Raw genomic sequence first — 27,790 nt, 5'->3', positions numbered from 1 at the left:
TGTACTCACAGGCTGTTTATTTATCCGAGACTAAGGATGAGAGAGAGAGGATGAAGAGAAAAACCAGATGCCTCAAGGTGGTAGAGCTGATGGGAGAAATGAACAGAAAGGCTCCTCCTCTTTCTCTTGACACAGACCCCAGGGAACTCCAGCTTCAGGTGGGGCCTCTGGGGACAGTTTAGGGGCCCTTAGGAGGCCTGGCAGTTGTCAGCTAGGGTCAAGATCCCCAGAGGGGCAGGTCCCGGGCTCGGAATGGCTTCTGCGTACACAAAATATCTCTCCACAAAAGGCACTGGTGTGGGTGGGGGGAGCAGCAGGGAGGCTACCACATCACTGGCAGGATCCACTGTGTCCTGAGTCTGGGACTCAGCCTCTCTCAGGGGCTGGGTCTCTGCCTCCTTGTTCCTTTCCTCTCCCTTCCCTCAGCCCAGTGGTAAGCAGGCAATCAGCGGAGGGCCAGGTCAGGCCATGTGGTGGACACCCCCTCTTCAGGGCTAATGCATCTGACGACCTCTAGGCTAAGAGCCCCAGACGGGTGACTTTGGCCGAGAGGAAGGAGTGGATGATGAAGACCATAGTTTTGGGGCATGAATGCAGGTCCAGCTGCTGCAGGGTGGACGGAGAGAAAGGTCAGGAGCCCCATCCAGCCTGGGCCCCAGGACAGCATCACCCCCCAGTCCCTCCACTCACAATCTCTCCTTCAGCGCCCCCGAAGTCCAGGAAAAGGAGACTGGCACCATCGTCCGAGGACATCTGCAGCTTCTCAAAGGGTTGTCGGAGCAGCACAACTTGGGCCGCACCTGGCTCAGCCGCCCACAGTGTGAAGCCTTTGTCAATATGCACAGAGAGGCTGCAGGGACGGCCGTTCCATGTGCAGGCTGTGGGGAGGGTGTGGGCACGGGCACAGCGACACCTCAGAGACCGCAAGCCCTACCTCCAATCCCCACTGGCAGCTCCAAAAGCGGAACTTGAATGCCACTGGAGGTGGGAGGCTCACTGTCAATGCCATTTGTACACCCACCCTGTAGAGAGTCACCCACACTCTGAAATACAGAAGGATGCTCAGGCAGAAAACCTATACCCCACTTCCAGTCCCACTGCCAGCAGCAAAGGTGGAAAGGGGGAGCTTCAACTCTGCTTTGGACAGGAGGCCCACTCCCTATAAAGGCATCAGCAGACCCACCAAGCATGGCCTTTGGAGACCTTAGAGGCCTGTAGACTTGCCCAGTTAAATGTGAATTTCAGATAAGCGATGGATCATTTGGACATACTTAGACCAAAAAATTATTTGTTGCTTTACCTGAAATTCAAATCTAAGTGAGTGTCCTGTATTTTTTCTGGCAACCCTACTCCAAGTGCCATCTCTCATATCCTTACCAGCAGAGTCACAAAGCCGGCACAAGAAAAACCCCGGGAAAAGAGTCTCACTACCTACCAGGGCACCTGCACGTCCAAAACAGAGGGCCCTCAGAGACCCCAAATCCCACTCTCTCTCCCCCTCCTGAAGCACCCTAAAGAAGGAAACTCGAATGCCCCTGGGGATAAGAGGCTCCTTACCACAAAGGCACTCCCAGATCCACCCAGCCCACCTGTCGACACCTCCTGCACACCCTCAGCAGCCCGGTGACAGCCATCCACCAGCTGGCGGGTCCAGGCAGCCAGCTCCTGCGGTGACTCCACGCTGAACAGGTGAGTGTCCACACCGTGGCGCGTACCCGTGCGCAGGGCAAAAGAGAGCTCTGCATCGTAGGACAAGGAGCCCTTGGAGGGGCCTGAGTGCACCAGCCTGGGGGCAGGGGGCAGAGGGCTAAGCATGAGGCCTCAGGCAGCAGGGAGGTAGTTCTGGGCCACGAGAGTGGTTACCTGGGAAGGGACCCTGCGACTCCTTTACCACCTAATGTGGGGACAGGACTTCCCGACAGCCACTGATTGACTCACAGGAGACCATCTCCTACCACCCTTCCCCTTGCCCCCTCGGCTCCAACCGTTCTGGTGTCTTCAGACACACCAAGCACACTCCTGCCTCAGCACCTCTGCTTCCCTCTGCCAAGCACACTCTTCCCTGATTATCTGCATTGCTCTCTCCCTCACTTCCTTCAGACCTTTGCTCAAGTGCCATCTCCTCTGAGAAGCCTTTCCTGACCTCTCTGTCTAAAACGGCACCCCTCCCTATCACTCACTAGCCTTACTTTTCTTTATGGTACCAGAAGTTATAATTACTTTTCACTGTTTCAATTGGCTTTTGTCTTTTTCTCCAGAATATCATCTAGGGTACAAATTTTTGTCTAATTGTTTGCCACTATATTCCCAGCAACTAAAACAATGCCTGACATATAGTAGGTGCTCAGTAAACATTTGTGACCTGAATTAATGAATCACTTAATTAGGCAGGCAATTCATGACCTGCTTATCCCTAGTAGGCAGTAGGCTCCTGACACGTACGCCAGAGCCCAGCCCAGAGTGAGGAGACATGGACAACAAGGGCCCAGACCCCGCAGCTTGACTCTCACTTGCTGTGTAACCTTGGGCAGTTCGATGCCCCTCTCTGGGCAGCAGACCCCAGAGTTCTGTCCCTTACCCCTCTTTGCTCCTCACTCCACATACTTTCTCTCATAGCTTCATTCCCCCTTGGAGCTGCTTCTGATACCCAGTCTCCTACTTTGCAGCCCTAAACTACAGACCCACAAGTCTCCAAGTTTCCTACCCAAGCTCCCTACCTGTCCCTCGCATACTTTGGACTCAACTCAGCGTCTTGCTCTGACCTCCTCCCTTTGCACTCCCACCCCCAGTCCCACTGCTCCCCCAGACACAAGCTCCAAACCTCCCGTTAGTCCATTCATCCGGACACCTCCCTCACCCTCCCCATCTGGTGAGTACTAAGCCTGGTTAATTTCACCACCCATGTGTTTTTCAATGCAAATGCGGCCTTTCTTCTCCATCTGCTGCCTCCACCCACCTCCACCAGCTCTCCAGCATGACTGCTCCCATCCCCCGCCTCCAGCATATTTTCCAGGTGGCAGCAACATGGATTCTTTTAAAACATAACCCAAAGAGCCAACCTCACTCCCAAGCTAAAGGCTAACATTCCTTAACCAGCCAATAGAGGCTCCACAAGATCAGGCCCTGCCAACTCCCTGCCTCATTTCTCTCCATTTCCTACACACTGGTTATAGCACACTCACAGCTCCATGAACGTGCGAGAGCCCTTCATGCCTCTGTAGCTTTGACTATGTTGTTCCCTCTGTGTGAGATGCTTTTCCAGCCTTTCTTAAATAGCAAACTTCTACTCATCTGTCAAAAAGTCCAGCTCAAATGTCACCTTCTGCCCGAAGACTTCCCCCACCAGGCCAGGTAGAGTTAAGTGGTTCCTACAACTCTGCATCGTAAAGGCTGTTCCCGGGTCAGTCTCCCCTGCCAGGCTGGGGACTCCCTGAGGGCAGAGCCTTTGGGGACTCTCTGTCTCCTGAACCACACAGCACAAGGTTGGGCAGAGTAAGCATCAATGAATGAGTGACTGGTGGGACCTCATATCCTTCTGTTCCAAGCCCCCATTTTACAGATGAGGAAACCAGGGCCCAAACAGGGCAGAGACTCGCTTCAGGCCACCTGCGGAATAACTCAGGGCAGGATGGGGCTGGCGTCCCCAGCTTCTGAGGTCCATCTAGAGCATCACCCCTTAAGCTCTGGGTGGGACACACAGTCCTGCCTGTCCGCAGATACCTGGTGGTGATGAGCGGGGCAGTACGGGCTGGCCGGCTCAGGGCCTCACGGGTCTGGGGGAGACAGCAGTAGAGGAGCAGCTCCTTTTCGGTCAGCAGGGCCAAGGTGGGTGCTGTGCCCCCACTGGGCAGCTGCAGGGGGCAAGGCAGCAGTGAGGAGGCACGGAGAGGGGAGAGGTCAGAGGGCCAGGGCGGGGTGAGGCAGTGGGATCCGGGTCAGCTCCAGGACAGGGGAGAGTGGGGAGGGTCCCGGGCCCTGCAGGCACCTGCTCAGTCAGCCAGCCGATCTGCTTGATGTCCTGGCTCCCGGCTGTGCTGGTGGCTGACAGCAGCGCCTGCAGCTCGTCCTTGACCCAGGGCACCAGAGCGTTGACCTGGGCTTGGATGGCAGCTGCCCACGACCTGGCGCTAGCCTCATCCTTAGCCCTCAGGAAAAGGGTGTCCCGGCCATCTGCTGAACAGATCTCCAGATACCTGCAGGCACAAATGAGGTGGAGGGGAGGGCCCGTCCACTGGGCTGCAGGTACCCAACCCTGAAATCTGGCCCAAGAAACCCCATCTACCACAAAACCAGAAGAAACCGCAGGGGATGTCCATGCCAGAATCAGGAGCGACACTCGCTGCAGGGCTCCAGCCACAGTTGTTGGAGCCTCATGGGGCTTATCTATCTTATCTCAGGATAAGTGACTATCACACACACACACACACACACACACAGGCATATACACACAAATACACACACACTCAAACATGTGTGACGGGGGCCAAAATTATCACTGTGCGAGGAATCATGATTTTGCCCTGTCCTCCTGGTTTCTAAGGAGAAGGACTGTCTTGCTGGGCCATCTCCCAGGTTCTCCTTTGTGGCACAGAACCAAAGTAACGCACTGACGGGGTAGGGGTGTGGACACAGCAACTGAAGAGGCTTGGTAGCCTGAGATGGTCTACATAAAAAGAGGTGGGGGGCGGGGGAACTTCCCTAGCAGTCTGATGCTTAGGACTCCACGATTCCAATGCAGGGGGCACGAGTTCAATCTCTGGCTGGGGAACTAAGATCCACGGTGTGGCAAAAAAAAAAAAAAAAAAAAGAGCTGGGGGGGCTTCCCTGGTGGCGCGGTGGTTGAGAGTCCGCCTGCCGATGCAGGGGACACGGGTTCGTGCCCCGGTCCAGGAAGATCTCACATGCCGCGGAGCGGCTGGGCCCGTGAGCCATGGCCGCTGGGCCTGCGAGTCCGGAGCCTGTGCTCCGCAACGGGAGAGGCCACAACAGTGAGAGGCCTGCGTACCGCAAAAAAAAAAAAAAAAAAGAGCTGGAGAATGGAGAGGGGAAAAGGGCGGGGAGATAAAAAGCCACACAGGTAAGTGTGGGGGAAAGGTTTCAGGGAGGTACAAGAGGAGTTAGTGACAGGGAGAGGACTTTCAAATGTTCTGTGGGGCATTAAAGATTCACTCCCCTTTGGCTTTTCTGTAAACAGTGAAGTGGGTCAGAAACTGGAGAACGGCTCACACACATCCATTCCATTGCCCTCCACCTCTGCCTTCCTCCACTACAGAGCTCCCTTGCAGCTAGCCCTGGCCATCGACCCAGTTCTGACCGATGAGAGAGAGAAGGCTCTGGGGAGGGTGTCCCTTGCCAAATGAAAGGTAAAGCATTCCCAGCTGTGGTAGTTAGTTTCCAAAGGTGGCCTCCACCAAATTCATCCCTCCCTATACACATGGTGCACCTCTATCATCAAGAGGTGAAGCTTCTTTCTCCTCTACTTGGCCTTGTGACTTTGTTTGACAAATAAAATGTGGCAGAAGTGCCATTCCGGCATTCCCAAGCCATCATGAAATCCAACTAGCCCGAGGCCACCCACCCTGAGAAGAACAAGCTAGCCATATAAAAAGGTCATACTGAAAGAGGAATGCTTAGCCAGCCTCTAGCTGTTCCAACCACCCCAGCTGGCACGTGGGTGAAACAGCCATCTTGGACTTCCATGCCCAGCAGATACCGCATAGAACAGGACTGGCCGGCTGATCCAGCCCAGATTACAGAACTGTGAAAAATAATAAACTGTTATCTTCTAAGCCACTAAATTTTTGGATGGCTTGTTATGCAGCAATAGAACAAAATACCAGGAGAAAGTTCCTTTGTCCTTTGCCTTCTTCCTGTCTGAAATATGGACACGTGCTTGGAGATGCAGCCACCATCCTGCTTCCAGGAAGAAGAAAATCCACAATAAAGATGGCAGAAGGGGAATTCCCTGGCAGTCCAGTGATTAGAACTCCGCACTGTCACTGCCAAGGGCCCGGGTTCAATCCCTGGTAGGGGAATTAGAATCCCACAAGCCATGTCGTGCGGCCGAAAAAAAAGTTAAAAAAATAAAAATTTTAAAAAAGAGGCTGGAAGCCTGATGCCTTGAGGGCATTCTTGAGCAGCTACAGCAGCCTAAACAGCTGACTGCTGGACTTCTTTTCAAACAGGTGGAAAAATTAACTCCTCATTTATTAATCCATTTCGTGCTGGGGTTTCTGATACTTGCAGCCCAATGTAATCCTAACACTAAGTAAAAGTTTGAAATATTTTTCATTACATTTTGGTTACCAGATTGTGTTCCTTTGACTGGGATATTGTGCTGATATGGAAACCCAGTTATATTCAAGTTACACATATGTGCACAAATCAGGCACATGTACATACATGAGTATACACATACAAATACAAACACACACAAACACATATGCACAAATCTACACCCCTGCCTGTGCAAATGCTCACATATGCCCACAAACACTTGCATTTAAATGCCATCTACATGTACACACACATAGAAATACACGTACACACATGCTTCAGGTGATGTCTGGGATCAGGCTGGGATCCACAATTAACCTAAAGTTCTATGAGACTCAGGAAGGACTGATACCACCTCACCTTCACCCAACACAGAAGGCCCCTTTAGTGGAGCACCTGTAAGTGACCTGTGAATCACTAGTTCTTGCCTCATGGGGGCAGGCTGGGGCTGGGGCAACAAGCAGGGCCAGGAGATATGGATGCTGAACATTACTCAGCCCTTCAGGGCAACACTGGGCATTGAACCTCAGCTGTAACTAGGACCCACAGCACAAGCCTTTTATGCCCAAGCCATATACACACCACCCCAATACTGCACACCGTGTTTAATCAACATAGACTGCATTCACTACCATCATCACTCAAGCACCTGAAACTTCTGAAGCAGAGAGGGCTACCTGGAAATGAGGCAAGCTCCATCCCTTCCAGGTTGTGTGATCTTGGGTAGGTTACTTTCTCTGTCCTCATCTACAAAATGGGGGTGAAATAATAGGGCTTTGCCTGTAGGGTTGCTGTGACAGTTAAATTAAGTTGTGAGTGATAAACACTCAGTTATGTTGGCTGGTATCAATCTTATCATCGGTGTTAAAGGCTGCGCAGATGTGATGGATAGTAACCTTCCACGGCCCTGACACAAACGTTACCAGACATCTCAGAACCTCAGCAGAGTTGGAAGAGACTTCAGGGGATCACTGAGTCCGATATCCTTGTTTCACAAAGGGGAATCTAAAGGTTAGTGAGGAAAAGGGACTAGTTCAAGGAGAACCAAGACTGGAATCCAGGGCTCCTTCGCAGACCAAGTTCCTCCTCGGATGTGAACTGCCCAGAGGGAGAAGAGAGAAGCAAAGCACACTATCATCCCCATAACTTCACCCTTGCATCCATTCGACAAACATTTCTTAAGCACCTACTACATCTGCGCATCGTGCTTGTCACTTTGCAACACAAGGGTATCTTTCCTTTGGCCCCACTACCTAACACAAGGGCATGTCTGTCTGAGTTGCCCCCTACAGGCTTACCTGGTCTCCGGGTCAGTGGGGGTGCACCTCCTCGAGACATATGCCATCTTCAAGGACATGTGTTTGGCATCACGGAGGTCCCGGGGTGGGAGGCCAGGGGAGGAAGGCTGCCGCTGAAGGGGTGAGGCAGGAGGCGAGTCCCAGCCAACTGAGGTCCCACTGGCAGAGTTCTTGAAATATGGTGAGACCTCTTTCATGTACTTGACTGGTTAGGGGAGAGGTCAGCAGTTACCACTGTGACATGGGCTCCCACGTAGCACACATCACAATTGTCACTAATTCATTAAAAGTTTAATTTATGTCCACTATCACTATCCTCCTCTAGGCTAAAGTCTCAGACAGGGCAGCATGGTAGAAAATTCTGTATGCATGCCAACATCCATTCTCTCTTGGTTTTCCCTTGGTTTTTTTTTTTTTTTTTTTTTTTTTTTTTTTTTTTTTTTTGTGGTACACGGGACTCTCCCGTTGCGGAGCACAGGCTCCGGACGCGCAGGCTCAGCGGCCATGGCTCACGGGCCCAGCCACTCCGCGGCATGTGGGATCTTCCCGGACCGGGGCACAAACCCGTATCCCCTGCATCGGCAGGCGGATTCTCAACCACTGCGCCACCAGGGAAGCCCTTTCCCTTGGTTTATAGACACATGGCCACTTGGGAGAAAGACTACATTTCCCAGACTCCTTTGCAGCTAGGTGTGGCCACATAACTAAGTTCTAACCGCATAAGTTTAAGTGTTTAGAGCTTCAGGATGGCTGCTTAAAGGGAATGGGCAACAGCTGCAACAAGGCAGTGAGAGAGCACCGGGAGTCAGAAGATGTGACTGCTCTGCCACTGTCCCATTGTTTGCCTCTATCTCTTCAGTCTTCTCATCTGCAAAAAGGAGGGGCTACATGAGATAGTCCTGTGGCGGAGGCTGCTAATTTTCCTCCAAGATAGTGATAAACTTCCAGCTTAAGACTTCATTTTCTAGGTTCCCTTGCAGCTATAAGTGCCCATGTGACCAAGTCTGGCCAATAGGATGAGAGGAGAAGAGATGTGTGCAGCTACCAAGTTCTGCCCATTAAAGAAAGGGGCACGCCCTGGTCCGGGAAGATCCCACATGCCGCGGAGCAACTAAGCCCGTGTGCCACAACTACTGAGCCCACGTACTGCAACTACTGAAGCCCACGTGCCTAGAGCCCGTGCTCCGCAACAAGAGAAGCCACCGCAATGAGAAGCCCACGCACCCCAACGAAGAGTAGCCCCCGCTCGCCACAACTAGAGAAAGCCCGCGCAAAGCAGCGAAGACCCAATGCAGCCATAAATAAATAAATACATACATACATTTATTTAAAAGAAAAAAGAAAGGGGCACGCCCTTCCTTTCCCTGTCTTTTCCCTTGACAGGTTGAGCTGGCTAGAACACAGACTGGTGGGGCACCATCTTGACCAGGAGAACATGAGCCACACTCTAAAAGGCTGACTAACAAACAAATAGTGGATGCTGAGACTTTGGACTGCCATGTCAGACTTGAACTGTTACCTAAGAAAGCAAGGAGCTTCTATTATATTTAAGCCATAGTATTTTATGGGGATCTGGTTACAGCAGCACAACTTGTACCCTAACCAATATAGATGTCTAGAGGCCGTCTTAGCTCTGGCCAGTCATCACTGAGTGAGTATAGTGGACTCCTTCTAGAATAGCATTGTCCAACAGAGACAGTGATTTCTATGATTATGAAAATGTTCTCTAGGGCTTCCCTGGTGGTGCAGTGGTTGAGAATCCGCTTGCCGATGCAGGGGACACGGGTTCATGCCCCGATCTGGGAAGATCCCACACGCTGCGGAGCGGCTGGGCCCATGAGCCATGGCCACTGAGCCTGTGTGTCCGGAGCCTGTGCTCCGCAATGGGAGAGGCCACAACAGTGAGAGGCCCACGTACACACACACACAAAAAAAGAAAATGTTCTCTATATACACTGTCCAGCACGGTAGCCACTAGCCACATGTAGCTATTGAGTACTTGAAATGTGGCTGGTACAAAATTCAGAGGAACTGAACTTTTTATTCAGTTCCTCTGCCCAACTGACCCATAAAGTCATGTTCTGATATGTGATCTTGCTCTCCTGGCTATGCTAGCTGGACCAGGGGTCAACCCCTTACCCACACTAGGCAGCCCAAATTGAGACTGTTGAGAGATCCTACACTAATGTCTTGAACACACTTGAAAGCTATAAGGGCAACCACCTTCTGCAGTGAGGACAGAGAAGAGGAGAGAGCTGATTTGTAGGGAGAGTAAATCAGTGGAGATGCATGTTGAGAGACAGAGGGAAAGCCCTGCCAGGCATCTGCTGATGTTCTGGTTTCTGATACTCCTCATTTAGAAAGTCGGACTGCCATTCCAACAGGAGTTATGATATTTGCAACCAAAAGAGTCTTGACTGGGGCCTGGATTCCATGCCTTTTGACAAAAGGAAGATGTCAGTAACAAAGGGCAGCTAGAAGTGAAAGGTAACATGATGACAGGGTTGATCTGAGAAGAGCTTGGTGGGAGAAGAGTTTCAGAGACAAGTCAGTTTTCTTGAGCACCTAATATGTGCCAGGTGTTGGAATGGCCCTAGGTAGGACTGGGATGGTAAACATGTGACACCTGAGCTACCACTTGTTTATCCCTTGCTCAAGGAAGCCATCACAAATCAATCATAGTGTTCTATGGCAGCCATTACCAATCAATTAAAGCTAACTGATAATAAAACATTTTGGCATTCTTACTCTATCAATTAGTTGAGTTTGGCTGCAAATAATAGAATATATTATAACAGTGCCTTAAGCAATAAAGATATTTATGATTTCATGTAACAAGAAGTCTAGAGGAAGGCAATTTCAGGATTGGTTCAGTGGCTCAATGACATTGGATCCTGGATAGGCATCTCTGCCATTGGATCTCTGCCATTCTCTGGCCTTCCCCTCATGACCACAGGCTGGCTGCAACAGGCTCAAGTTAATCATTCCTTACATAACAAAACCCAAAGCAAGAAGGGAGGAGGCAGGCAGAAAAAGGGCTGTCTCCTCACATCTCCCTCTTATCAGAGAGGTAAATATTTCCATGAAGCCTTATATCTCATTGGCCTGACTGGGCTGCATGCCAACTTCTAGCAAATCATTAGTAAGAGTGAATAGTCATGATTTATTTAGACCAATCACAATTCAGCCTCTAGGGCTGAGCATATTCCCACCCAATTAAATCAGGCTCTGGTAGCATGGAAGAAGGGGAAATGGTTGGAAGACAGACAACCAGTAGTGTCTGCCACATCTGTCCCAGCATCTGGACTATTCCCAATTCTGATGAGCAGCAGTCTCCTCATCTCTAAAATGAGCTGCTAGAAGGATAGTGTGTACATCAAGGTGGTTAAAAGTCTTGCCTGAGCACTGGTCTCTCTTCTCCCAGCCAGGCTGTCCCCTCTGCTGCCCTACTGAATAGTACCTATGCCTGCTAGCCCTTGGGCAGCCTCTCTTCCTCTCCTCTCAGCCACCTCTACCCCCATGGTCATCTGGCTTGCTAGCCATCTGATGTCTGCAGTCAAGGCCCATTCAGTATGCTCTGCCTGTGAGCAGACAGACCAGGAAGGGGTGGGGAAGCAGTTCTTGGCCCAGCTCCCTGGAAGAACCACATAAGAAGCTATTTCTGTTGCAGGAGACTGCCCCTGAGGCTCAGACAGGATCCAAGGCAAACAGGGGTGAAAGTGAGGGGGAGTTACCAGCCCTATTGGGGTTGGAAGAGAAGTTATATTGAAAACAAGAGCAGATTTTTTTGAGAGAACTAAGCCTAGGTCTGAAGATTGGGAACTAAGACTAAAAATGACTCATCCTCACCATTACAGCAATGACTTACCCCAGGATTATGTCTCAAGGGGCGATAGAGGTGGGACACATCACAGCCTACCTGACAGCCAAACCATTCCCCTACTTTTTTTCTCCTTGCTAACAGAACCCAGAGCCCAAAAGGCTGGGCTTCTCCCCAGCCCAGGGGGAAAATCTTGACTGGTCAAAGAAAATCATGATCATTCCATCCCTCTTGCTTGTGATTAGCTTAGAAAGGGGCAGATGATACAATTCTGTCCAATGAGCTGTGAGGGAAAATATACCCCCTTCCCTTCCTCTCTAGCCTTTAGAAGTTGCTGGGAGGGGGGAGTTGGTCCTAAAGTGATGATAGTCACTTTGACTCCAGGATTGGGGTCCTCACACTAAGGATGGTAAATCCTTAAATTAATCTACCCTGGAGCCATGCTGACTTTATGTATTCTGGAAGAAAACATATTTTCTTCAATGTTTAAACCTCTTTGAACTGGGTTCCTGTTACTTGCAGACAAAAGCATCCTAACTAATACAGCACCCACCCATTCCCCCCGACTCCGACTCAGGCTGCAACTGATATATCTCCCTACTATAATTAACTACGTCCCTCCCCTGCTCAAAGCCATGCTCTGGCTCCCTGCACTCTTCACCCAACTGCAAGGATCTCCAGGACCTGAGCCCTGCCTACCTTGCTGGCTTTACCTCCTGCCACATCCCCAATCTCGCCCTCTAATCCAATTATACTGACCTCCTCAGAGCTCTCAGAAGCTGTAGGAGCTTCCAAATGCCTTTAAAAATGCAGTTCTCCCTGCACAGAATGCCCTTAGTACATGGTTTGGAGACAGGCACTCTAGGATTTGAATTACAGCTCTGTCTAGCTATGTGACCATGGACGAGGTAATTCACCTCTCTGGCCCTCAATCTGCATAATGATGTCTACCTCAGAGAGACATTAGAATTAAATAGATGATATAAAACATATGACACAGGCTCTGCCCACACTTAGAACTCTGCTGTGATTTTGTGTGTTGGGGCTGTCTCTCGCACCAAACTCGGAGCTCCTAGAGGACAGAAACCGGGCTTGATTCGAACCCAGAGTCAGTGAATGGAGAAATGAACGCCAGGGCAGGACAGATTCGTTCAGCAGGAGGGAGAAGGTGCCACAGCCCAGAAGGTCCTGGCTCAGCTCAGACATCGCCCCTCTAGGAAACCTTCCCGCTCTGGAACCCGCTCTGGATACCCGCTCTGGAACCTCCACGCCCATCACCTCCGCAGTCCCCTAGACCCCACTTCCCTATGTGTCCATGTGGGAGTCTGTGTTCTCCTCCAGGCTGGGAGCACTGTGAGGGCAGGGACCTTGACTGACTCGTCTCTGTACCCCCCAGAATCCAGCAGGGATCTCCGATGCTACGTGCTCAGCAAATGAACATTTGTCACCTTTGAAGCCAGAGAAACTACTAGAGGTCCTGCTCACCCAGGCCATCCCAGAAGTGGGTCCTCCTTCTCCTCTCCCACAGGAACATGCTATAGATGGACAGCACACCAGCTGACGTCTGAAACACGGCTTGCATTTCACCAACCAATCAGCCTGTCCCAGAGTGGGGGTGGGGTGCTGGGGCCCCCAGAGTGTGGCCATAAATAGCCCAGCTCTGAGGCCTCCTCCCTGCTCTGATTTCTGCCTGAGTCACCCAACCAGGCAGGGCGGGGCTGCCCAAAGGCAGTGTCCTAGAGAGCTGAGGGCAGGACCGTGACCCTGTGGCCAGCATTCTTGAGACCCCAAGGATAGACCCAACTGGTGTCCACACCCTCCCCAGCCAAACCTCTGGCCCAGGAGCCTGGTAAAGCAGATACGTGGGCCCTTCCTCCTCAGGGAAGTTGAAACAGACACAGGACACCCTGCCCCTTCCAGAGGCCCCGATTGCCAGCTCTGCCAAGGAGAGAAGCCAGCCCTGACCCCAAGGAGCCAGGAATAGATTCCACTAGAAATGCAAGGAACAGAGGCAAGGCAGGACCATTTGCCTGGCCCAGGACAATTGGGAGGGAACATATGTGTTGCAGAGAGAAGGGGATACATCTGTTCTGGCTCAACACAGTATCCCCAGTACTTATCCCAGTGCTCAATAAATGTTTATGACTGAATGTCTTGGCTTTGAGTCTTGGCTAAAGCCTGTCCCCTAAGCTCAAGCTGTTCCTTGTCTGTTCAGTGGGTGCTCATTTACTTGCCCCTGCCTGAAATTACATATCTATCCATTTGCTTACTAGTCTACAGCCTCTCTCCTCTAACCAAAATGTCAGTTCCATGAAGGCAGGGACACGTTTCCTTGCTTATTAGGGTATCCCCAGCATCAAGAATAGTACCTGACATATACCAGGTAATCAGTAAATAAGAAATGTGTTAAAATAGATGAATATTGACAAGCCTGGGGCTTCTCAGGATGGAGACAACATTGAATTGGGCTCTAGAGTGAGGCAGGCTTGGGTTTAACTTCCTTGCTCTGTGACCTTGGACAAATGACTTGACTTCTGTGAGCCTCTATTTCTTCATCTTTATAATGGGAGTAAAATATATCTATCTCCTAACATACTGAGATTCAATACTTGTAAAGCACTTTGTCCTGCCTGGCATAGAATAGGTCTTCAATAAATAGCAGTGTGGTTATTATTTCTGCTGCTATTCTTAGTATGACAGTATAAGAGGATGAGCACAGGATGTCGTGACAGACAGACAGACAAAGATTTCAATCCAGGCCCTGACGCTTACTCTCCGGCCTTGGCAAGTCCCACAGTCTCTCTAAGCCTCAGTTTGCTTCCCTATATAATTGGCACTGATATGCCAGCTTTCTGAGTAAGGCATTGTGAGGATTCAAGTCCAAGCTGCCCACCTGCCCACCCAGGATGTTGTGGAGAGGACTTGGCATTCCAACGGGCTCTGGGTGATCTTTGAGGTCCTGCTGGTCCAGCAAGGCTGGACTATACATAGTTCCCAGCCACTGGCAGGCCTTGCAGCAGAGCTGCCTGGATTGCCACACTCTGGGGCATAAAATCTCACCTTCCACACCCTTGTACAGTATAGGGGGCATCATCTATCAAGATCCTAAAGGCACATGAACACTTTGAACTTGCAATACCCTTTGCAGGAATCCCCTTCAGATAAATGTTCACAGGTGCATACAGGGGTCATGGCATCATTGTCTATGGCACAAGAGGCTAGGAGCAACCTGAATCCCATGAATAGGGGTTGCTAAATACAAGAAGTGAGCTCGGGACTTCCCTGGTGGTTCAGTGGTTGAAAATCCGCCTTCCATGCAGGGCACGTGGGTTCGATCCCTGCTGGGGGAACCAAGATCCCACGTGCCGTGGGGAAACTAAGCCCACACGCCATCTCACAACTAGAGAGAAGCCCGTGCACTGCAACAAAAGATCCTGCATGCCAACGAAGATCCTGCGTGCTGCAACTAAGACCCGATACAGCCAAATAAATAAATAAATATAAAAAAAAAAAAAAAAGTTGAGTTCCTGGCAGACCACTCAGTCCTGTTAACGGCTATATCCCCAGTGCCTTACATCGAGTCTTGGCATAGAGCAAGGGCTCAATAAATATTTGTGAGACGAATGTCTGAATCCCAATAATGGGATATTATGCAACCATTTAAGAGAATGAGGGCTTCCCTGGTGGCACAGTGGTTAAATAAGAATCCGCCTGCCAATGCAGGGGACACAGGTTCGAGCCCTGGTCCGGGAAGACCCCATATGCCACAGAGCAACTAAGGCTGCGCACCACAACTACTAAGCCTGCACTCTAGAGCCCACGAGCCACGACTATTGAGCCCACGTGCTGCAACTACTGAAGCCCATGCACCTAGAGCCCATGCTCTGCAACAAGAGAAGCCACCGCAATGAGAAGCCCGCACCGCAATGAAGAGTAGCCCCCACTCGCCGCAACTAGAGAAAGCCTGCACGCAGCAACGAAGACCCAACACAGCCAAAAATAAATAAATAAATTTATTTTAAAAAATAATAATAATAAAGAGAATGAAACAGAGCTACATGTGCTGAGTTGGAAAGAGGTCCTCAACTTGTTCAATGATAAAAACAAATATGGAAACCTTTCTCTGGAAGTGTGTGAAAATATTAGCCATGGGTAATATTAATCTATGAGAAGATAATTGCTTTACACTCTCCTGTTTTTTTTTTTTTGTGGTATGCGGGCCTCCCTCTGCTGCGGCCTCTCCCGTTGCGGAGCACAGGCTCCGCGGCCATGGCTCACGGGCCCAGCCGCTCCGCGGCATGCGGGATCCTCCCAGACCGGGGCGCGAACCCAGTTCCCCTGCATCGGCAGGCGGACGCGCAACCACTGCGCCACCAGGGAAGCCCTGTTTTTTTTTTTAAATTAAGCATATATTACTTTTCGCATTTTTTTAAACTCTATTTTTCAAAAATATACCGCCAGGGTCTGGGGAAGGGGCGGCAGGTGCCATGTTGGGCCACAAAGGTGGCAAGAAGCTCCTGAAGCAGCCCAAGAAGCAAGCCAAGGATATGGACGAGGAAGATAAGACATTCAAGCAGAAACAGAAGGAGGAGCAGAAGAAACTTGAGGAGCTAAAAGCGAAGGCCCCGGGGAAAGCCCCCTGACCACAGATGGGATTAAGAAATCTGGTAGGGACTTCCCTGGCAGTCCAGTGATAAAGACTCCACCTTCCAATGCAGGGGACACGGGTTCAATCCCTGGTCAGGGAACTAAGATCCCACATGCCGCGGGGCAACTAAGCCCGCGCGTCACAACTACTGAGCTCACACAGACAGCCCGCGTGCTGCAAACTACAGAGCCCACGCGCCCTGGAGCCTGCGTGCCACAACTAGAGAGAAGCCCGTGTGCCACAACGAAGAGCCCACGTGCCACAACGAAAGATCCCACATGCCTCAACGAAGATGCAGCAACACCGCAACTAAGACCCAATGCAGCCAAAAATAAAATTAAATAAATAAATAATAAATAAATAAATAAATCTAAAAAAAAGGAAATCTGGCAAAAAGTAAGCTGTTCCTTGTGTCTGAGGCAATGATGATCCTTAATTCCATTCCTGTTTAAACATCTGGATTCTCTGCCATAACATCTGTTGCCACCTATAGCTAGAATGAAGTGTTGTCTTGGAACATATTGTACATTTAAGAATAAACTTTTGTTAAAAACAAAAGAAAATACACTGAAAAAAAACCCATATATGTATATCTACACACTACCACATTCCAAACCATCTTAGCCAGGATTCAAAGACAAAGCCCTCATCAACTCAGGAAGCCTACTAGGATCTTAGTAATGGGAGAAAGAAGCACTTATTGAGCACCTACTATATACCAAGCATGAAAGCTCAAATCTCACTAATACATCTTCACCTAATCAAACAAACTCAATGAGACCGATCCATTGTTAAACTGCCCAATTTAACAGTTGAATAAATTAAATAAACTGAGTCTCACAGAGATGACATGACTTGCAGTACAGTATAAACATTTAAGAAGGGCTTCCCTCGTGGCACAGTGGTTAAGAATCCGCCTGCCAAGGCAGGGGACGTGGGTTCGAGCCCTCGTAGGCGAAGATCCCACATGCCGCGGAGCAACTAAGCCCGTGCGCCACAACTACTGAAGCCTGCACACCTGGAGCCCGGGCTCCTCAACAAGAGAAGCCACCGCAATGAGAAACCGGTGCACTGCAACGAAGAGCAGCCCCCACTCGCCGCAACTAGAGAAAGCCCGCGTGCAACAAGGAAGACCCAACGCAGCCAAAAAATAAATAAATAAATAAATAAATAAATAAATAATTTTTTTTAAAAATTTAAGAATATCGGCTTTGACATCTGACAGGTCTGACCTCAAATTCCATCTCTGCCCCTGTGTGACCTCAGGCAAAAGCTTCACCTCTCTGAGTTTCAGTGTTCTCATCTGTACCATGGGATGAATAATGTACCTTGAATCATAAGGGTGGTTTTGAGGATGCAACGAGAAAGCATATGGAAGGCACCTAGCACAGTATCCAGCACACTGTAGGTGCTCATTAAACAGCAGACATACCATCACTATTATTAACATTCTTATCATTATCATTATAATTTCCTCCACTACCACCAGCAGCCAAGCTCACATAGCTAATCAAGGCCAAAACGTGCCTCCAGAGCCCCACAAGCATTTTAATCAAAGATCCAGGGAACAGGCCAGGACTGAATTAAGCCAAGTTTTGTCTGTGGGGAATCACATGGCCCTAAGCCGTATGTGTGTGCAGCCAAATTAATGTTTTCTTGAGAACAATGATTAGAACAACAGGTCTTTGCAGCCATGGGAGGACTGGACGGGGGCTCCATTCATGCCTCTGTTCCCAGGACACAGGTCCCTCAGGCGCCTCTCAGGCACAGCATCACTCGGCTAAGGTGCATGGAGTGGCCTCAAATTAGCTGCATCCATTAATAACATCCCACTTTTGACAGTGGTGATGTATTGAGCCAAATTTCAGGCAGGACACCTGGCAGTGTCCATCTCCCAGGCGATGAGCTGGCAGGGGCCTGGCCTTGGAGTTCTGAGGACTCACAGTGGAAACTCTCAGGAGTCAGTCAAGCCCAGCTTGAGCCTTGAGCCCCATCTTAAATATTTAGGAAAGTCAACTGCAATAGAGGAGGTTAAAGGCAAAGTAGAAAGGGTCAGGGATGTCCCCTAGGTGATCATTCCCCCCAAACTCACCAACATCTAATGTGTGCTGGGCTTGGTGCCAGGCTTGGGGCTCTGAGGCAAACTACACATGATTCCTGCCTGCAGAGACCTTCAAGTTTACTGGAGAAAACAAAAATGCTGCTGCTGATGTGATGATGGCAAAGGTTGACATTTATCAAACGCTTACTGTGTGGAATTGTGCCATAAACCTCAAATGCATTGTCTCATCCTTAAAAATAGCAAATAAAATAAATGAGTGCCTACTTATGCACACTGGTCCCAGCATGTTACATGCATTCTTTTTTTATGTTGCAAACAACTATGAGAGGTATTATCCAAGGCAGAGTCAATAGTGGCCTCTGCAATCAGACCTAGTTTTGAATTCTGAGTCAGCCAATTTATTAGTTGTACGACTTGAAGAAAGTTATTTATTCTTAACAAACCTTGGTGACTTTGCCTGTAAAACAGGGATTACAGCAATTCCTACTATTCTCTGTGTCTTTTATGTACATGCTACTCTATGCCTGTATCTTTTTTTTAAAATATAAATTTATTTATTTATTTATTTTTGGCTGCGTTGGGTCTTCGTTGCTGTGCGTGGGCTTTCTCTAGTTGCGTTGCTGTGCGTGGGCTTCTCATCGCGGTGGCTTCTCCTGTTGTGGAGCACCGGCTCTAGGCGTGCGGGCTCAGTAGTTGTGGCACACGGGCTTAGTTGCTCCGTGGCATGTGGGATCTTCCCAGACCAGGGCTCGAACCCGTGTCCCCTGCACTGGCATGCAGATTCTTAACCACTGCGCCACCAGGCAAGTCCCATGCCTGTATCTTTTAAAAGCCTGATCTTTGTGTAGGGTGAACCTTCTCTACTTTGTACAAAGTACTAAAATTGGCTTTATTCATTTTTGTCCTTTAGTATTATTTTTTAATGCATCACAGGCTCCCTGTTACCTGTGTCTTGTCAGCCTCACTGGGGGTGGAGGGAGGGGAGGCATTTGGCTGTCCCTCCCTTTTCCCCCAGGCCTGGTCTCCAAGGGCCCAGGCTGGCCCTGCTTACCGATCCTTGCACACAATGGGCCTCTCTAAGCAGCAGACAGAGGCCTGTTGGCTTGGGCCCAGACTCTGGTCACAAATACATCGCTATAGCTGAGAATAGGCTCAAGACACTTGTGCAAACTCCTGCCCTCAGAGAGGAAAAGGTCTAGAAGGCAGGCTGGGGTTGCTGATACCCAGCTGAGCCCCTGACTTAGGCCAGGGAAGTAGGGTTCTGGCTGGCAACTGCAGTTTGCTAGTGACATCTTTTCTTCTAGGATGTTCTCAGGGAGCTCTGTACCCAACAAGCCCCAGACCTCAGGAAAGATGCCCAGCTGCCTGCCAAGTTCACATCCAAAGGACAGGCCATGGGCCCTTGGAGGTGGTCTTAGAAGTGGGATGAGGGCAGGGAAGTTCTGAACAATGTGACCAGTGATTGGGTGCCTCCTTAGGGAGGATCCTAAGCCCAGAGAGGCTTCCAGGAGCTCTGGCTCCAGACTGGGGCAGCTGCCCAGTCTCCACAAACTCCCCCAAATCTCAAGGACCAGTCACAACCCAGCATCCCAGATCCCTCATGTCTTCCAGGCTTTTCAGATCACCTGTGCGATTCAAAGAGTCTTGACCCCAGTGCTCGCCCCCACCCGTTTGTTGCCTTGGGTGGAATTACCTCCTTCTACAAGCCTGCTGGAGAGCAGCTCAGAGAGAGACTTCAACTAAGAAAAAGCTGGGAAAAAACCAACAAGAAGGCTACAACCTCGAGACTCCTCCTTTTATTCAAACCTGCTTAGGTCAAACCACCACCATCTCCCTCCTGCTCGTGGCCCCACCCTCTTTGTTGCCATTCTGCATCTACTGTTGCCTCCCTCCAAACCAGGTTGATGCTGTAAAGCCCAGAGCTGACCATGTGAGCCCCTGCTGAAAACCCTTTAACCGCTCTGTTTCCCTCCAAATTCCTTTAGTCTGGCACTCAAGGCCCTGCAGAATCTGTCAGTCTGAATAGCCCTCTCTTTCTCCACTCCCTTCCTCACACCTACGCTCAGATAAAGCTGAATTACTTCCCAGGCAACTCCCCAGGTAAGTCAAGTCATTTCACCCCTTCGTGGTTTTGCTCACACAGCTCCCCTTCCCGGAATGCCCTTTCTCCACCCCATACCCACATCTGCTTATTGTTCATAAAGTGAACATCCCCCAGCATCCCCCACTCCAGGAAGTCTTTCCTGACCACCTGCCTCCAATCCCTGGGCAGACCCCATCTCAGCGCCTATGACAGGATGGTGATATGGTAGGTTTGCTCAACTATCTGCCCCACGAGACTGAGAGTCCCCTTGAAACCACTGAGTAGAGCAGTACAAAGGGAGGAGGAGAGAAAGAGAAAGCAGGAGAGGGCTGTCATCCAAAAGGGAAGAAAAATACCAGAAGATTATAAACAACTTTATGCCAAGAAATTTGACAACTTAGATGAAATGGACAAATTCCTTGCAAGACATAAACTACCAAGAAAAGAAAAAAAACAGATCATCTAAATTGCCTTATTAAAGACATTAAAATCGGGAATTCCTTGGCGGTCCAGTGGTTAGGACTCCACGCTTTCACTGCAGGGGTCCAGGGTTCCATCCCTGGTAGGGGAACTAAGATCCCACATGCTGCGCAGTGTGGCAAAACAAACAAACAAAAAAAAACCTTTCTATAAAGGTAGCTTCCCTGGAGAACGCTACCAAACATTTAAGGAGGAAATAATACCAATTCTATATAAATGCTATGGACAGGAGGGCAGTCACTAACATTTATAGAGTGCCTACCATGTGCCAAATCCTATGCTGGGCAAGAAGCAGGCCAGGCTCCATCCAGCAGCCTGGGGCAGTGTTTGCCAAGGAAAGCTCTTGCCCTATGAAAAGTCTTAAAGAACATAAGTGCTGGAAACCCTCAGTCCTGGGATGTTACACATGGTATTTCTCTTCCCTACTCTATGTGCAGCAGACATTGCTAATCAATTCCAGCTCCTTTCTGCTGAGTCCAGATAACACCTCCCAATCTTTCCAAATATGGAACTCTCAGTAGCCACCAAGGAAGCTAACACTCAAAATGAAAGCTGTTGGTCATCTCTGATCTAGCTTAACCCCAACAGTTATGAAAACTGAGCCCCAGAGAAGACGAGGGTCTTGCCTAAGGCCAGATTAATTACAGAGCAGACAGGATTTTAGATGCTGATTTTTAAATAGTTTGTGTGGAGAAGATAGTGTTCATATTTTGTTTCCCCCACTCACTGGTGGGCTCCTTCAGGAAGGGCCAGGTCTGCTTTAGCTTCTGACCCAATGCCCTGCAAATCAGGTACATAGTAGGTCTCTGGAAATGCTTCTTGGCTTTAGTGAGGAAGGAATGGAGTAAATGAGGTAGAAGCCTTGGGTATTAGCCCCGAAACCAGGAGGACTTCAAACGTCTAACACTCAGAGATGCTACCCTCTCAGAACGATCCACACTGAGAAGCCAGATAGAGACATTCTTTACCTAAAGATGAGGAGGTGAAGGGGACCTTGGCGTGGATTAGAAATGTGTCTACAGTAGAAATTTTACCATCCATGGACTAAACTTTCAAACAGCAGAGACTAAAAGAGTTTTTCAAGTCAACCAAAATATGACATTTTGATGAATTTCAACTGTTTAAACTACATTACTGGCTATAAATATCAAAGTGATGAGGCATATGGGAGGGAAAGTCTCCTATATCCATATCATTAATGTGTGATCTCGTTATTTAATTTTGCTGTTAAAATATGATTGATATACTTAAGCTTTTAGGGACCAATACTGCAGAGTCAGCTTTCAGTATATATTTTAAAAATGCAACAGTAGCATTTAAATAGATACACAGTACATTTAAATAGATAATAAAATGTAAAAATAAAATAAAACAAAACAATAGAGAATTTAGGTCAAGAATGCCAAAGATCACCCAGGGATCCAGAGCCTGTTTGTCTCTGTGGCCTCTTGGAGACCTCTTTGGGGACACAAAGGCAACCTATCAGGATCTGGGCCTGGGGCTCAGCTCCGCAGCTTCACTGGCCATGGCATTCTACATCAGCCCCCGCCACCTCCATGTGCCTGTTCTGGGCCAGGAGCCAAAGACACATTCTTCAGGCCCCCATGGCTTCCGGAACTGACAGAGTGCAGTTTTTTTGGGATTTTGGTTTTTGGGTTTTTTTAACATCTTTATTGGAGTATAATTGCTTTACAATGTTGTGCTACTTTCTGCTGTAGAACAGTGAATCAGCTATATGTATACATATATCCCCATATCCCCTCCCTCTTGCATCTCCCTCCCACCCTATCCCACAGAGTGGAGTTTGATGAAAGGGCTGAGCAGAGCAGAAACCTCCTGACAGAGCTGGCAAAAGGTAGAAGTGGGACCACCCCAGCAAGAGACTGTAACAACCTATGGGAAACTGAGGCCCGGAGAAAGCCAAGGTCTCATCTAAGACCACACAGTGATGGGATAGTGGAGGGGAGCCACCAAGTCCCCCCCGCCAAAAAATAATACTCCTCTCTGAGCCTAGCTGGAAGTATTTGATGTCCTGCTACATAAAGGCCAAGTCCCCTCCCAAAGCAAGATGGGTCTCAGGGTTTTAGGAGAACTCAGAGTTGAGAGCTCCCCTGGTTCCTCAGGAAAGAATCTTAGCCGCCCCTTCGCCAGTCCCCGCCCCTCTCTTCCCGAGTCACTCACTGGGTGGCAGATCCTGCCTGCCATGGACCTTTTGTCCTACTTCCACAACCCAGTAAGGCAGAAGTTACATCCCTGCCCTACAGATGAGGAAAGTAAGGCTCAGGGGAATGAGGTGACTCGTCCAAGGCCACAGAGCTAGGGAGTGGGAGAGAGGAAATGAAGGCCAGGTCAGCCTGGCTCTGGGCCAGCTCTGCTGCCACCACCCCTGCTGTCTCAAGGCGGATCCCCAAGTTCTGTTTCTGTTTTCAACCTTGCCCACCTCCCAGCCCACACTGCATGAGGCCTGGGGAAGTTAGGGAAGAAGTGAACACCCCTGGGGTCCCCAATGCTTACCCTCAAGCACCACCTCTTTGCCTGTCTTCTTTAGGACTTGCACCGCCTCATCGTGGGTGGCAGAGGAAAGGTCTTCGCCATTCACGGACAGGATGGCATCCCCTACAAAGAGCGCCTCCGTCTGGTCGGCTGCCAGGCCCTTGAAGATCTTGGAAATGAGAATAGGCATCTTGTTCTCTCGGCCCCCTGCACAAGCACGGAAAGAGGAAGAAACTGAGGCAGACACTCCAACACTTGCGAGTCACATCGAGGCAAAATTATTTCTGAAGGTCTCTCACCGTGTCCAACCCAGTGCTGGGAAATGGGGAGTGGAGAGTAAAGAGAATCTCAGAAAAGAGCCTTAGAAGTTTAGGACACTAGTAATACTTACAAGTCATTTTCTAGATTTATAATGTTATAACGGATCTTTTGGTTAAATGCTTTGGGTGTTCACCAGTGTTTGAGTAACTTGCAAGGTGCTTCAGTAACTTCTTTTTCTTATTTTATTTTGGATTTTAAGCGATTTTCCCATAATGGGGGAACCCACTGATAGCCTCTAATCAAGAATAAAGATAGAAGTCAGCTATTGCTATGGCCACGAAGGATCTCTTTAGCAATCAGAAAGCTTTACAACCTAGGATCCAGGCTAGAAACCAAGGCCTTAAAGTCTACAGATTTCAGGGGCTTCCCTGGTGGCGCAGTGGTTGAGAATCCGCCTGCCGATGCAGGGGACACGGGTTCGTGCCCCGGTCCGGGAAGATCCCACATGCCGCGGAGCGGCTGGGCCCGTGGGGAGAGGCCACAACAGTGAGAGGCCCGCATACCGAAAAAAAAAAAAAAAAAAAAAAAAAAGTCTACAGATTTCAAAAGCCTATCTGGGGACTTCCCTGGTGGCGCAGTGGTTAAGAATCAGCCTGCCAATGCAGGGGACATGGGTTTGAGCCCTGGTCCAGGAAGATCCCACATGCTGCAGAGTAACTGAGCCTGCAAGCCACAACTACTGAGCCCACGTGCCACAACTACTGAAGCCTGAACGCCTAAAGCCCGTGCTCCACAACAAGAGAAGCCACTGCAATGAGAAGCCCACGCACCGCAACAAAGAGTAGCCCCTGCTCACCACAACTAGAGGAAGCCCGCACACAACAACAAAGACCCAACGCGGCCAAAAAAAAAAAAAAAAACCTAATACATTTTACCACATTGCTTTATTTCTAATTCTTGAATGTCCTTTTAAAATCAGAAACGGTAATAACACCATGCTAAATGCTTTCAATCTTGTCTCGTTGCATCTCCACAACACCTCCATCACACAGGCATGCTCAGATTCCTACTGGGAAAACTGAAGTGTGGAGAGAAGCCCCTTGCCCAAGGTCACCCAGCTGGTTAGTGGCAAAGCCAGTATTTGAACCTAGGTCTCCTGGCTCCAGAACCAACACTCTTAACTCTGTGGTAGACTGCAAGTCAGACCCTCAGGTATCACACTAGTGCTCCATCCTCAAAGATGAGGATCAAGTGGCCCAGGTCATAATTCCCATGTTACCCAACAAACTGGTGGCGGAAGTAGGACTGGAATGCCTCTCCAGACCCCCACACAGGCCCAACAGTTTGTTCATTGCACCACACAGAGCGTGAGACCTAGGAAAGGAAGGAGATTCTATTTATATCTATCTTCTGCCTGAAATTAGGGACTTCAGTTCAGTTTGAATCCATGATTATTCTTGGATGCCTGGGCTGGGCTGGACCATAATGGTCAGATCAGGAAACTCAAACCCAGCTGTTAGGGCTCTTCACCTAGATCCACAGCCTTTCTAGGTCCTCAGATTTCTAGGTCCTTTCTGGCCCCCTGTCTGTGAGCCCAGCCCAGCTGGCGCCTCCAGCTAGTCTCCATACATGAAGAACTGAATGGAGCTGGTATTCCCCCTGACACCTCCTAAAAGTACCCTTACTCCCACCTGGAAGTATGATGCTAGGAGGTAACTTTATGTGACCTTGGAAAGTCCCCCTCCTCTCCAAGACTCAGTTTGTCCATCTGCAAAATGGAACTCTGTATGAACTCTAAGTTCCTTCCTGTTTTAACACATTGAGTGTAAAATTTCTGAATTGATCTGTTGCCCTATCCCGTGCTGGAGTTTGAAGGCAAAACTGGTGCCCACTCCCTGGCTTTCCCATTTCCCCCTTTTAGATCCCTTTGGTTGGCTGCATGGAAGTTTGCCCTTCCATGGGGAAGAACTGACTCCTCTGGACACTCTCTAGGGGCCTGATAACTGAGGTTCAAATCCCAGCTCTGTCGCTCACTGACTGTGTGATCCAGGGAAAACCATTTTACTTTCCTGAGTCAGTTTCTTCACCTACTAAATGAGGATTATGCTTCCTAGCTTTTAGTACTTGTTGCCAGGATGAAGTGGATCATGAGCCTAGGGTACTGGGCACAGCATTTGGCACACAGTGGTAGCCAAGTCACCACCATCCCCACCCCTTCAGGAAGGAATGGTGAACCCAGAAGCTGGGGTGTGCAGGTTTTTTAGGTTAGTTACTTTGGGAGTCTCTCGTGACCGCTAATTCTTCCTCTCAACTAACAGCCATAATTCTCCAGGCACCTACTATGTGTTGGCAGGGTGAGTACTTTGGACTCCTGTTTTCATAGAAACATCCCAATTCTACCATTACCCTCATTACATAGTTGAGGAAACTGAGGTCCGGAGATGGGAAATGACTTGTCTAAGTTCACACAGCTGATTCTGGACTTCAGTCTGGGTTGCCCCCTAAAGAAAGCTGTCCGTACTGGGGGCTGAAAGCCCATCTCAATCCTGTGGAAGGTGGAAATGGTCAGATCAGGAAACTCAAACCCAGCTGTTAGGGCTCTTCACCTAGATCCACAGCCTTTCTAGGTCCTCAGATTTCTAGGTCCTTTCTGGCCCCCTGTCTGTGAGCCCAGCCCAGCTGGCACCTCCAGCTAGTCTCCAATCTCCCCACCAGCCATGCTTCCTACTGCAGGCCTTACTCCTCCCTCCCACCTCGGTTGTGTCTTGAAGACTTCCCCTTCCCTGCCCTAGTAGCACCCCAGGCCTCAGTCTCCTTTCTCCATCCTTTGCTCTCCTGGGGTCCCTGTTGTTCTTGATGGCCATGCAACCCTAGACTAGGCAACCAGTCTCAGATCTCTTTGCCTCCACAAAGAACTCCCCACTCACGTGTCCTTGATGAGTCCCCAACGCTCTCCACACCTGTGCCTTCTGACTGAGACCTCAAAGCCCTCTCCGACCTTGGTGCTCCTGGTGCCCTCGGTTCCCTCTGTCCTCTCAGACGCCCTTACCCCCAGACAGAAGTCATCCAACTCCATGTCCTCAATACGCTGCCAGCCCCCGCGACCTCTGCGCCCTCGGCGGTCCCACAGACACCACGACCCGTGCCCTCGGTGGCCCCGCGCCCACCTTTAATGCTGATACCCAGCCCGCCGGCGTCGGCCTTGCGCACCGTCACGCGGCGCCGCTGGAGCAGCAGCGCCTCCGGCAGCGGCGGGGACTTGGCGCCCGGTTCGGCGGCGCCGTTCAGCTGCGCGGGCTCCGGCTCCCGCTGGGCACCGGGCTCCGGGCCGGGCTCGCCGTCGGCGGGGCTCACGGTCAGCGCGTCCTCCTCTAGACTGAGCAGCACCCGCTGCCACCGGTCGCCTCCAGCCCCCGAGCCCGCCCCGGCGCGCAGTTCCAGCAGCCCGGTGCGCGGGGCACGCCTGCCTGACGCCATCTTCGCCTCCGAGCCCCCGGGCCGCCGCGCTCGCCCTGCCCCGCAGTGCCCGGCCGGCTCCAACCCAGCGCCTAGGGCGGAGGGCAGGCGGGGCCCGGCTGGGCCAGCCACCACCCTACCACTGGCCTCTGGGGGTGGAGCCTCTAGGGGCGGGGCTATGTGTGGGCGTGGCTAACGGTTAGTGGCGTGGCCACAGGCAAGCTAGAGAGGGGCTGGGGCGGGGTCCAGGAGCCGAAGGATATGCTGTGGGACTCCATGGGGGTGGGGTCATAAGGGTGTCCGGGCGGGGCCACGAGTTAAAGCAACCAGCGGGTGAAGTGGGGTGGACGGGGCCATTAGGGGGCGGAGCTTCGTGTCAGGGGCTGGACCCTAAGACCCTGTGGAGGAGACTGCACCCGGCATAGCCGTCGAGGGCCGGCGCTGTAGCTCGCCCACTTGGGAGCACAAGAAAAAGAGACAGAACCGTGGATCCTGATGCGAGGCTTTGGGCGTTGGGGTGGGCTGCACATGGCGGAGCGCTGGACTCCAGGGACAGGGCTTGAGTTTAAGAGGTAGACACGAGCTGCGAGGGACTTCGCAGGCAGGTTGCTAGTGGAGGAGACTTGAGGGAGCTGGTTTCCCACTGTGGGGCTGGAGCTTTGGTCTGTGGACGTGGCTTAGTGTGGGGCCTGGTGTCTAACGCTGACAGGCTCCGCCCTCTGGGATGAACGCGTTGCTGGCTGTTTAGGGCTTGGGGAAGGGGTGAACACTGTCCCCACTTCGAAATTGGAAGGGAGTTTAAGAGATTAAGCCCCTGTTCTGTTCACAGTCGAACACGGAAAAGCCTGAAGTCCCACACTGGCCAGAGAAGAACCCACAACTCCTGGTGTGAGGGAAGAAGGCTGGAGGGTGG

At 50.4% G+C, this 27,790-nt stretch overlaps 1 protein-coding gene across 3 annotated transcripts; it reads right to left on the bottom strand.

The window, feature by feature from the left end:
- Positions 1-27,020, bottom strand: SNTA1 (syntrophin alpha 1). Of its 3 annotated transcripts, none has more exons than XM_055090402.1 (8): positions 26,589-27,020; positions 23,182-23,367; positions 7,575-7,779; positions 3,986-4,193; positions 3,721-3,851; positions 1,558-1,786; positions 691-878; positions 1-606 (listed from the first exon to the last, which is right to left on the bottom strand). In XM_055090402.1, exons 1-8 carry the CDS (start codon positions 26,896-26,898, stop codon positions 519-521), a joined length of 1,545 nt encoding a protein of 514 aa, XP_054946377.1. In that variant the 5' UTR covers positions 26,899-27,020; the 3' UTR covers positions 1-518. The 3 variants fall into 3 exon arrangements, with proteins under 3 accessions (XP_054946377.1, XP_023984327.1, XP_028354968.1); XM_024128559.3 differs by having other exon boundaries at positions 1,590-1,786; positions 26,589-27,019; XM_028499167.2 differs by having other exon boundaries at positions 1,611-1,786; positions 26,589-27,019.
- Between the last annotated feature and the right edge of the window lie 770 nt (positions 27,021-27,790).

The sequence above is a fragment of the Physeter macrocephalus genome, chromosome 14 (genome assembly GCF_002837175.3).
Source record: "Physeter macrocephalus isolate SW-GA chromosome 14, ASM283717v5, whole genome shotgun sequence".
In the NCBI taxonomy this organism is placed as follows: domain Eukaryota; kingdom Metazoa; phylum Chordata; class Mammalia; order Artiodactyla; family Physeteridae; genus Physeter; species Physeter macrocephalus.
This window is presented reverse-complemented; position numbering and strand designations above follow the sequence as displayed.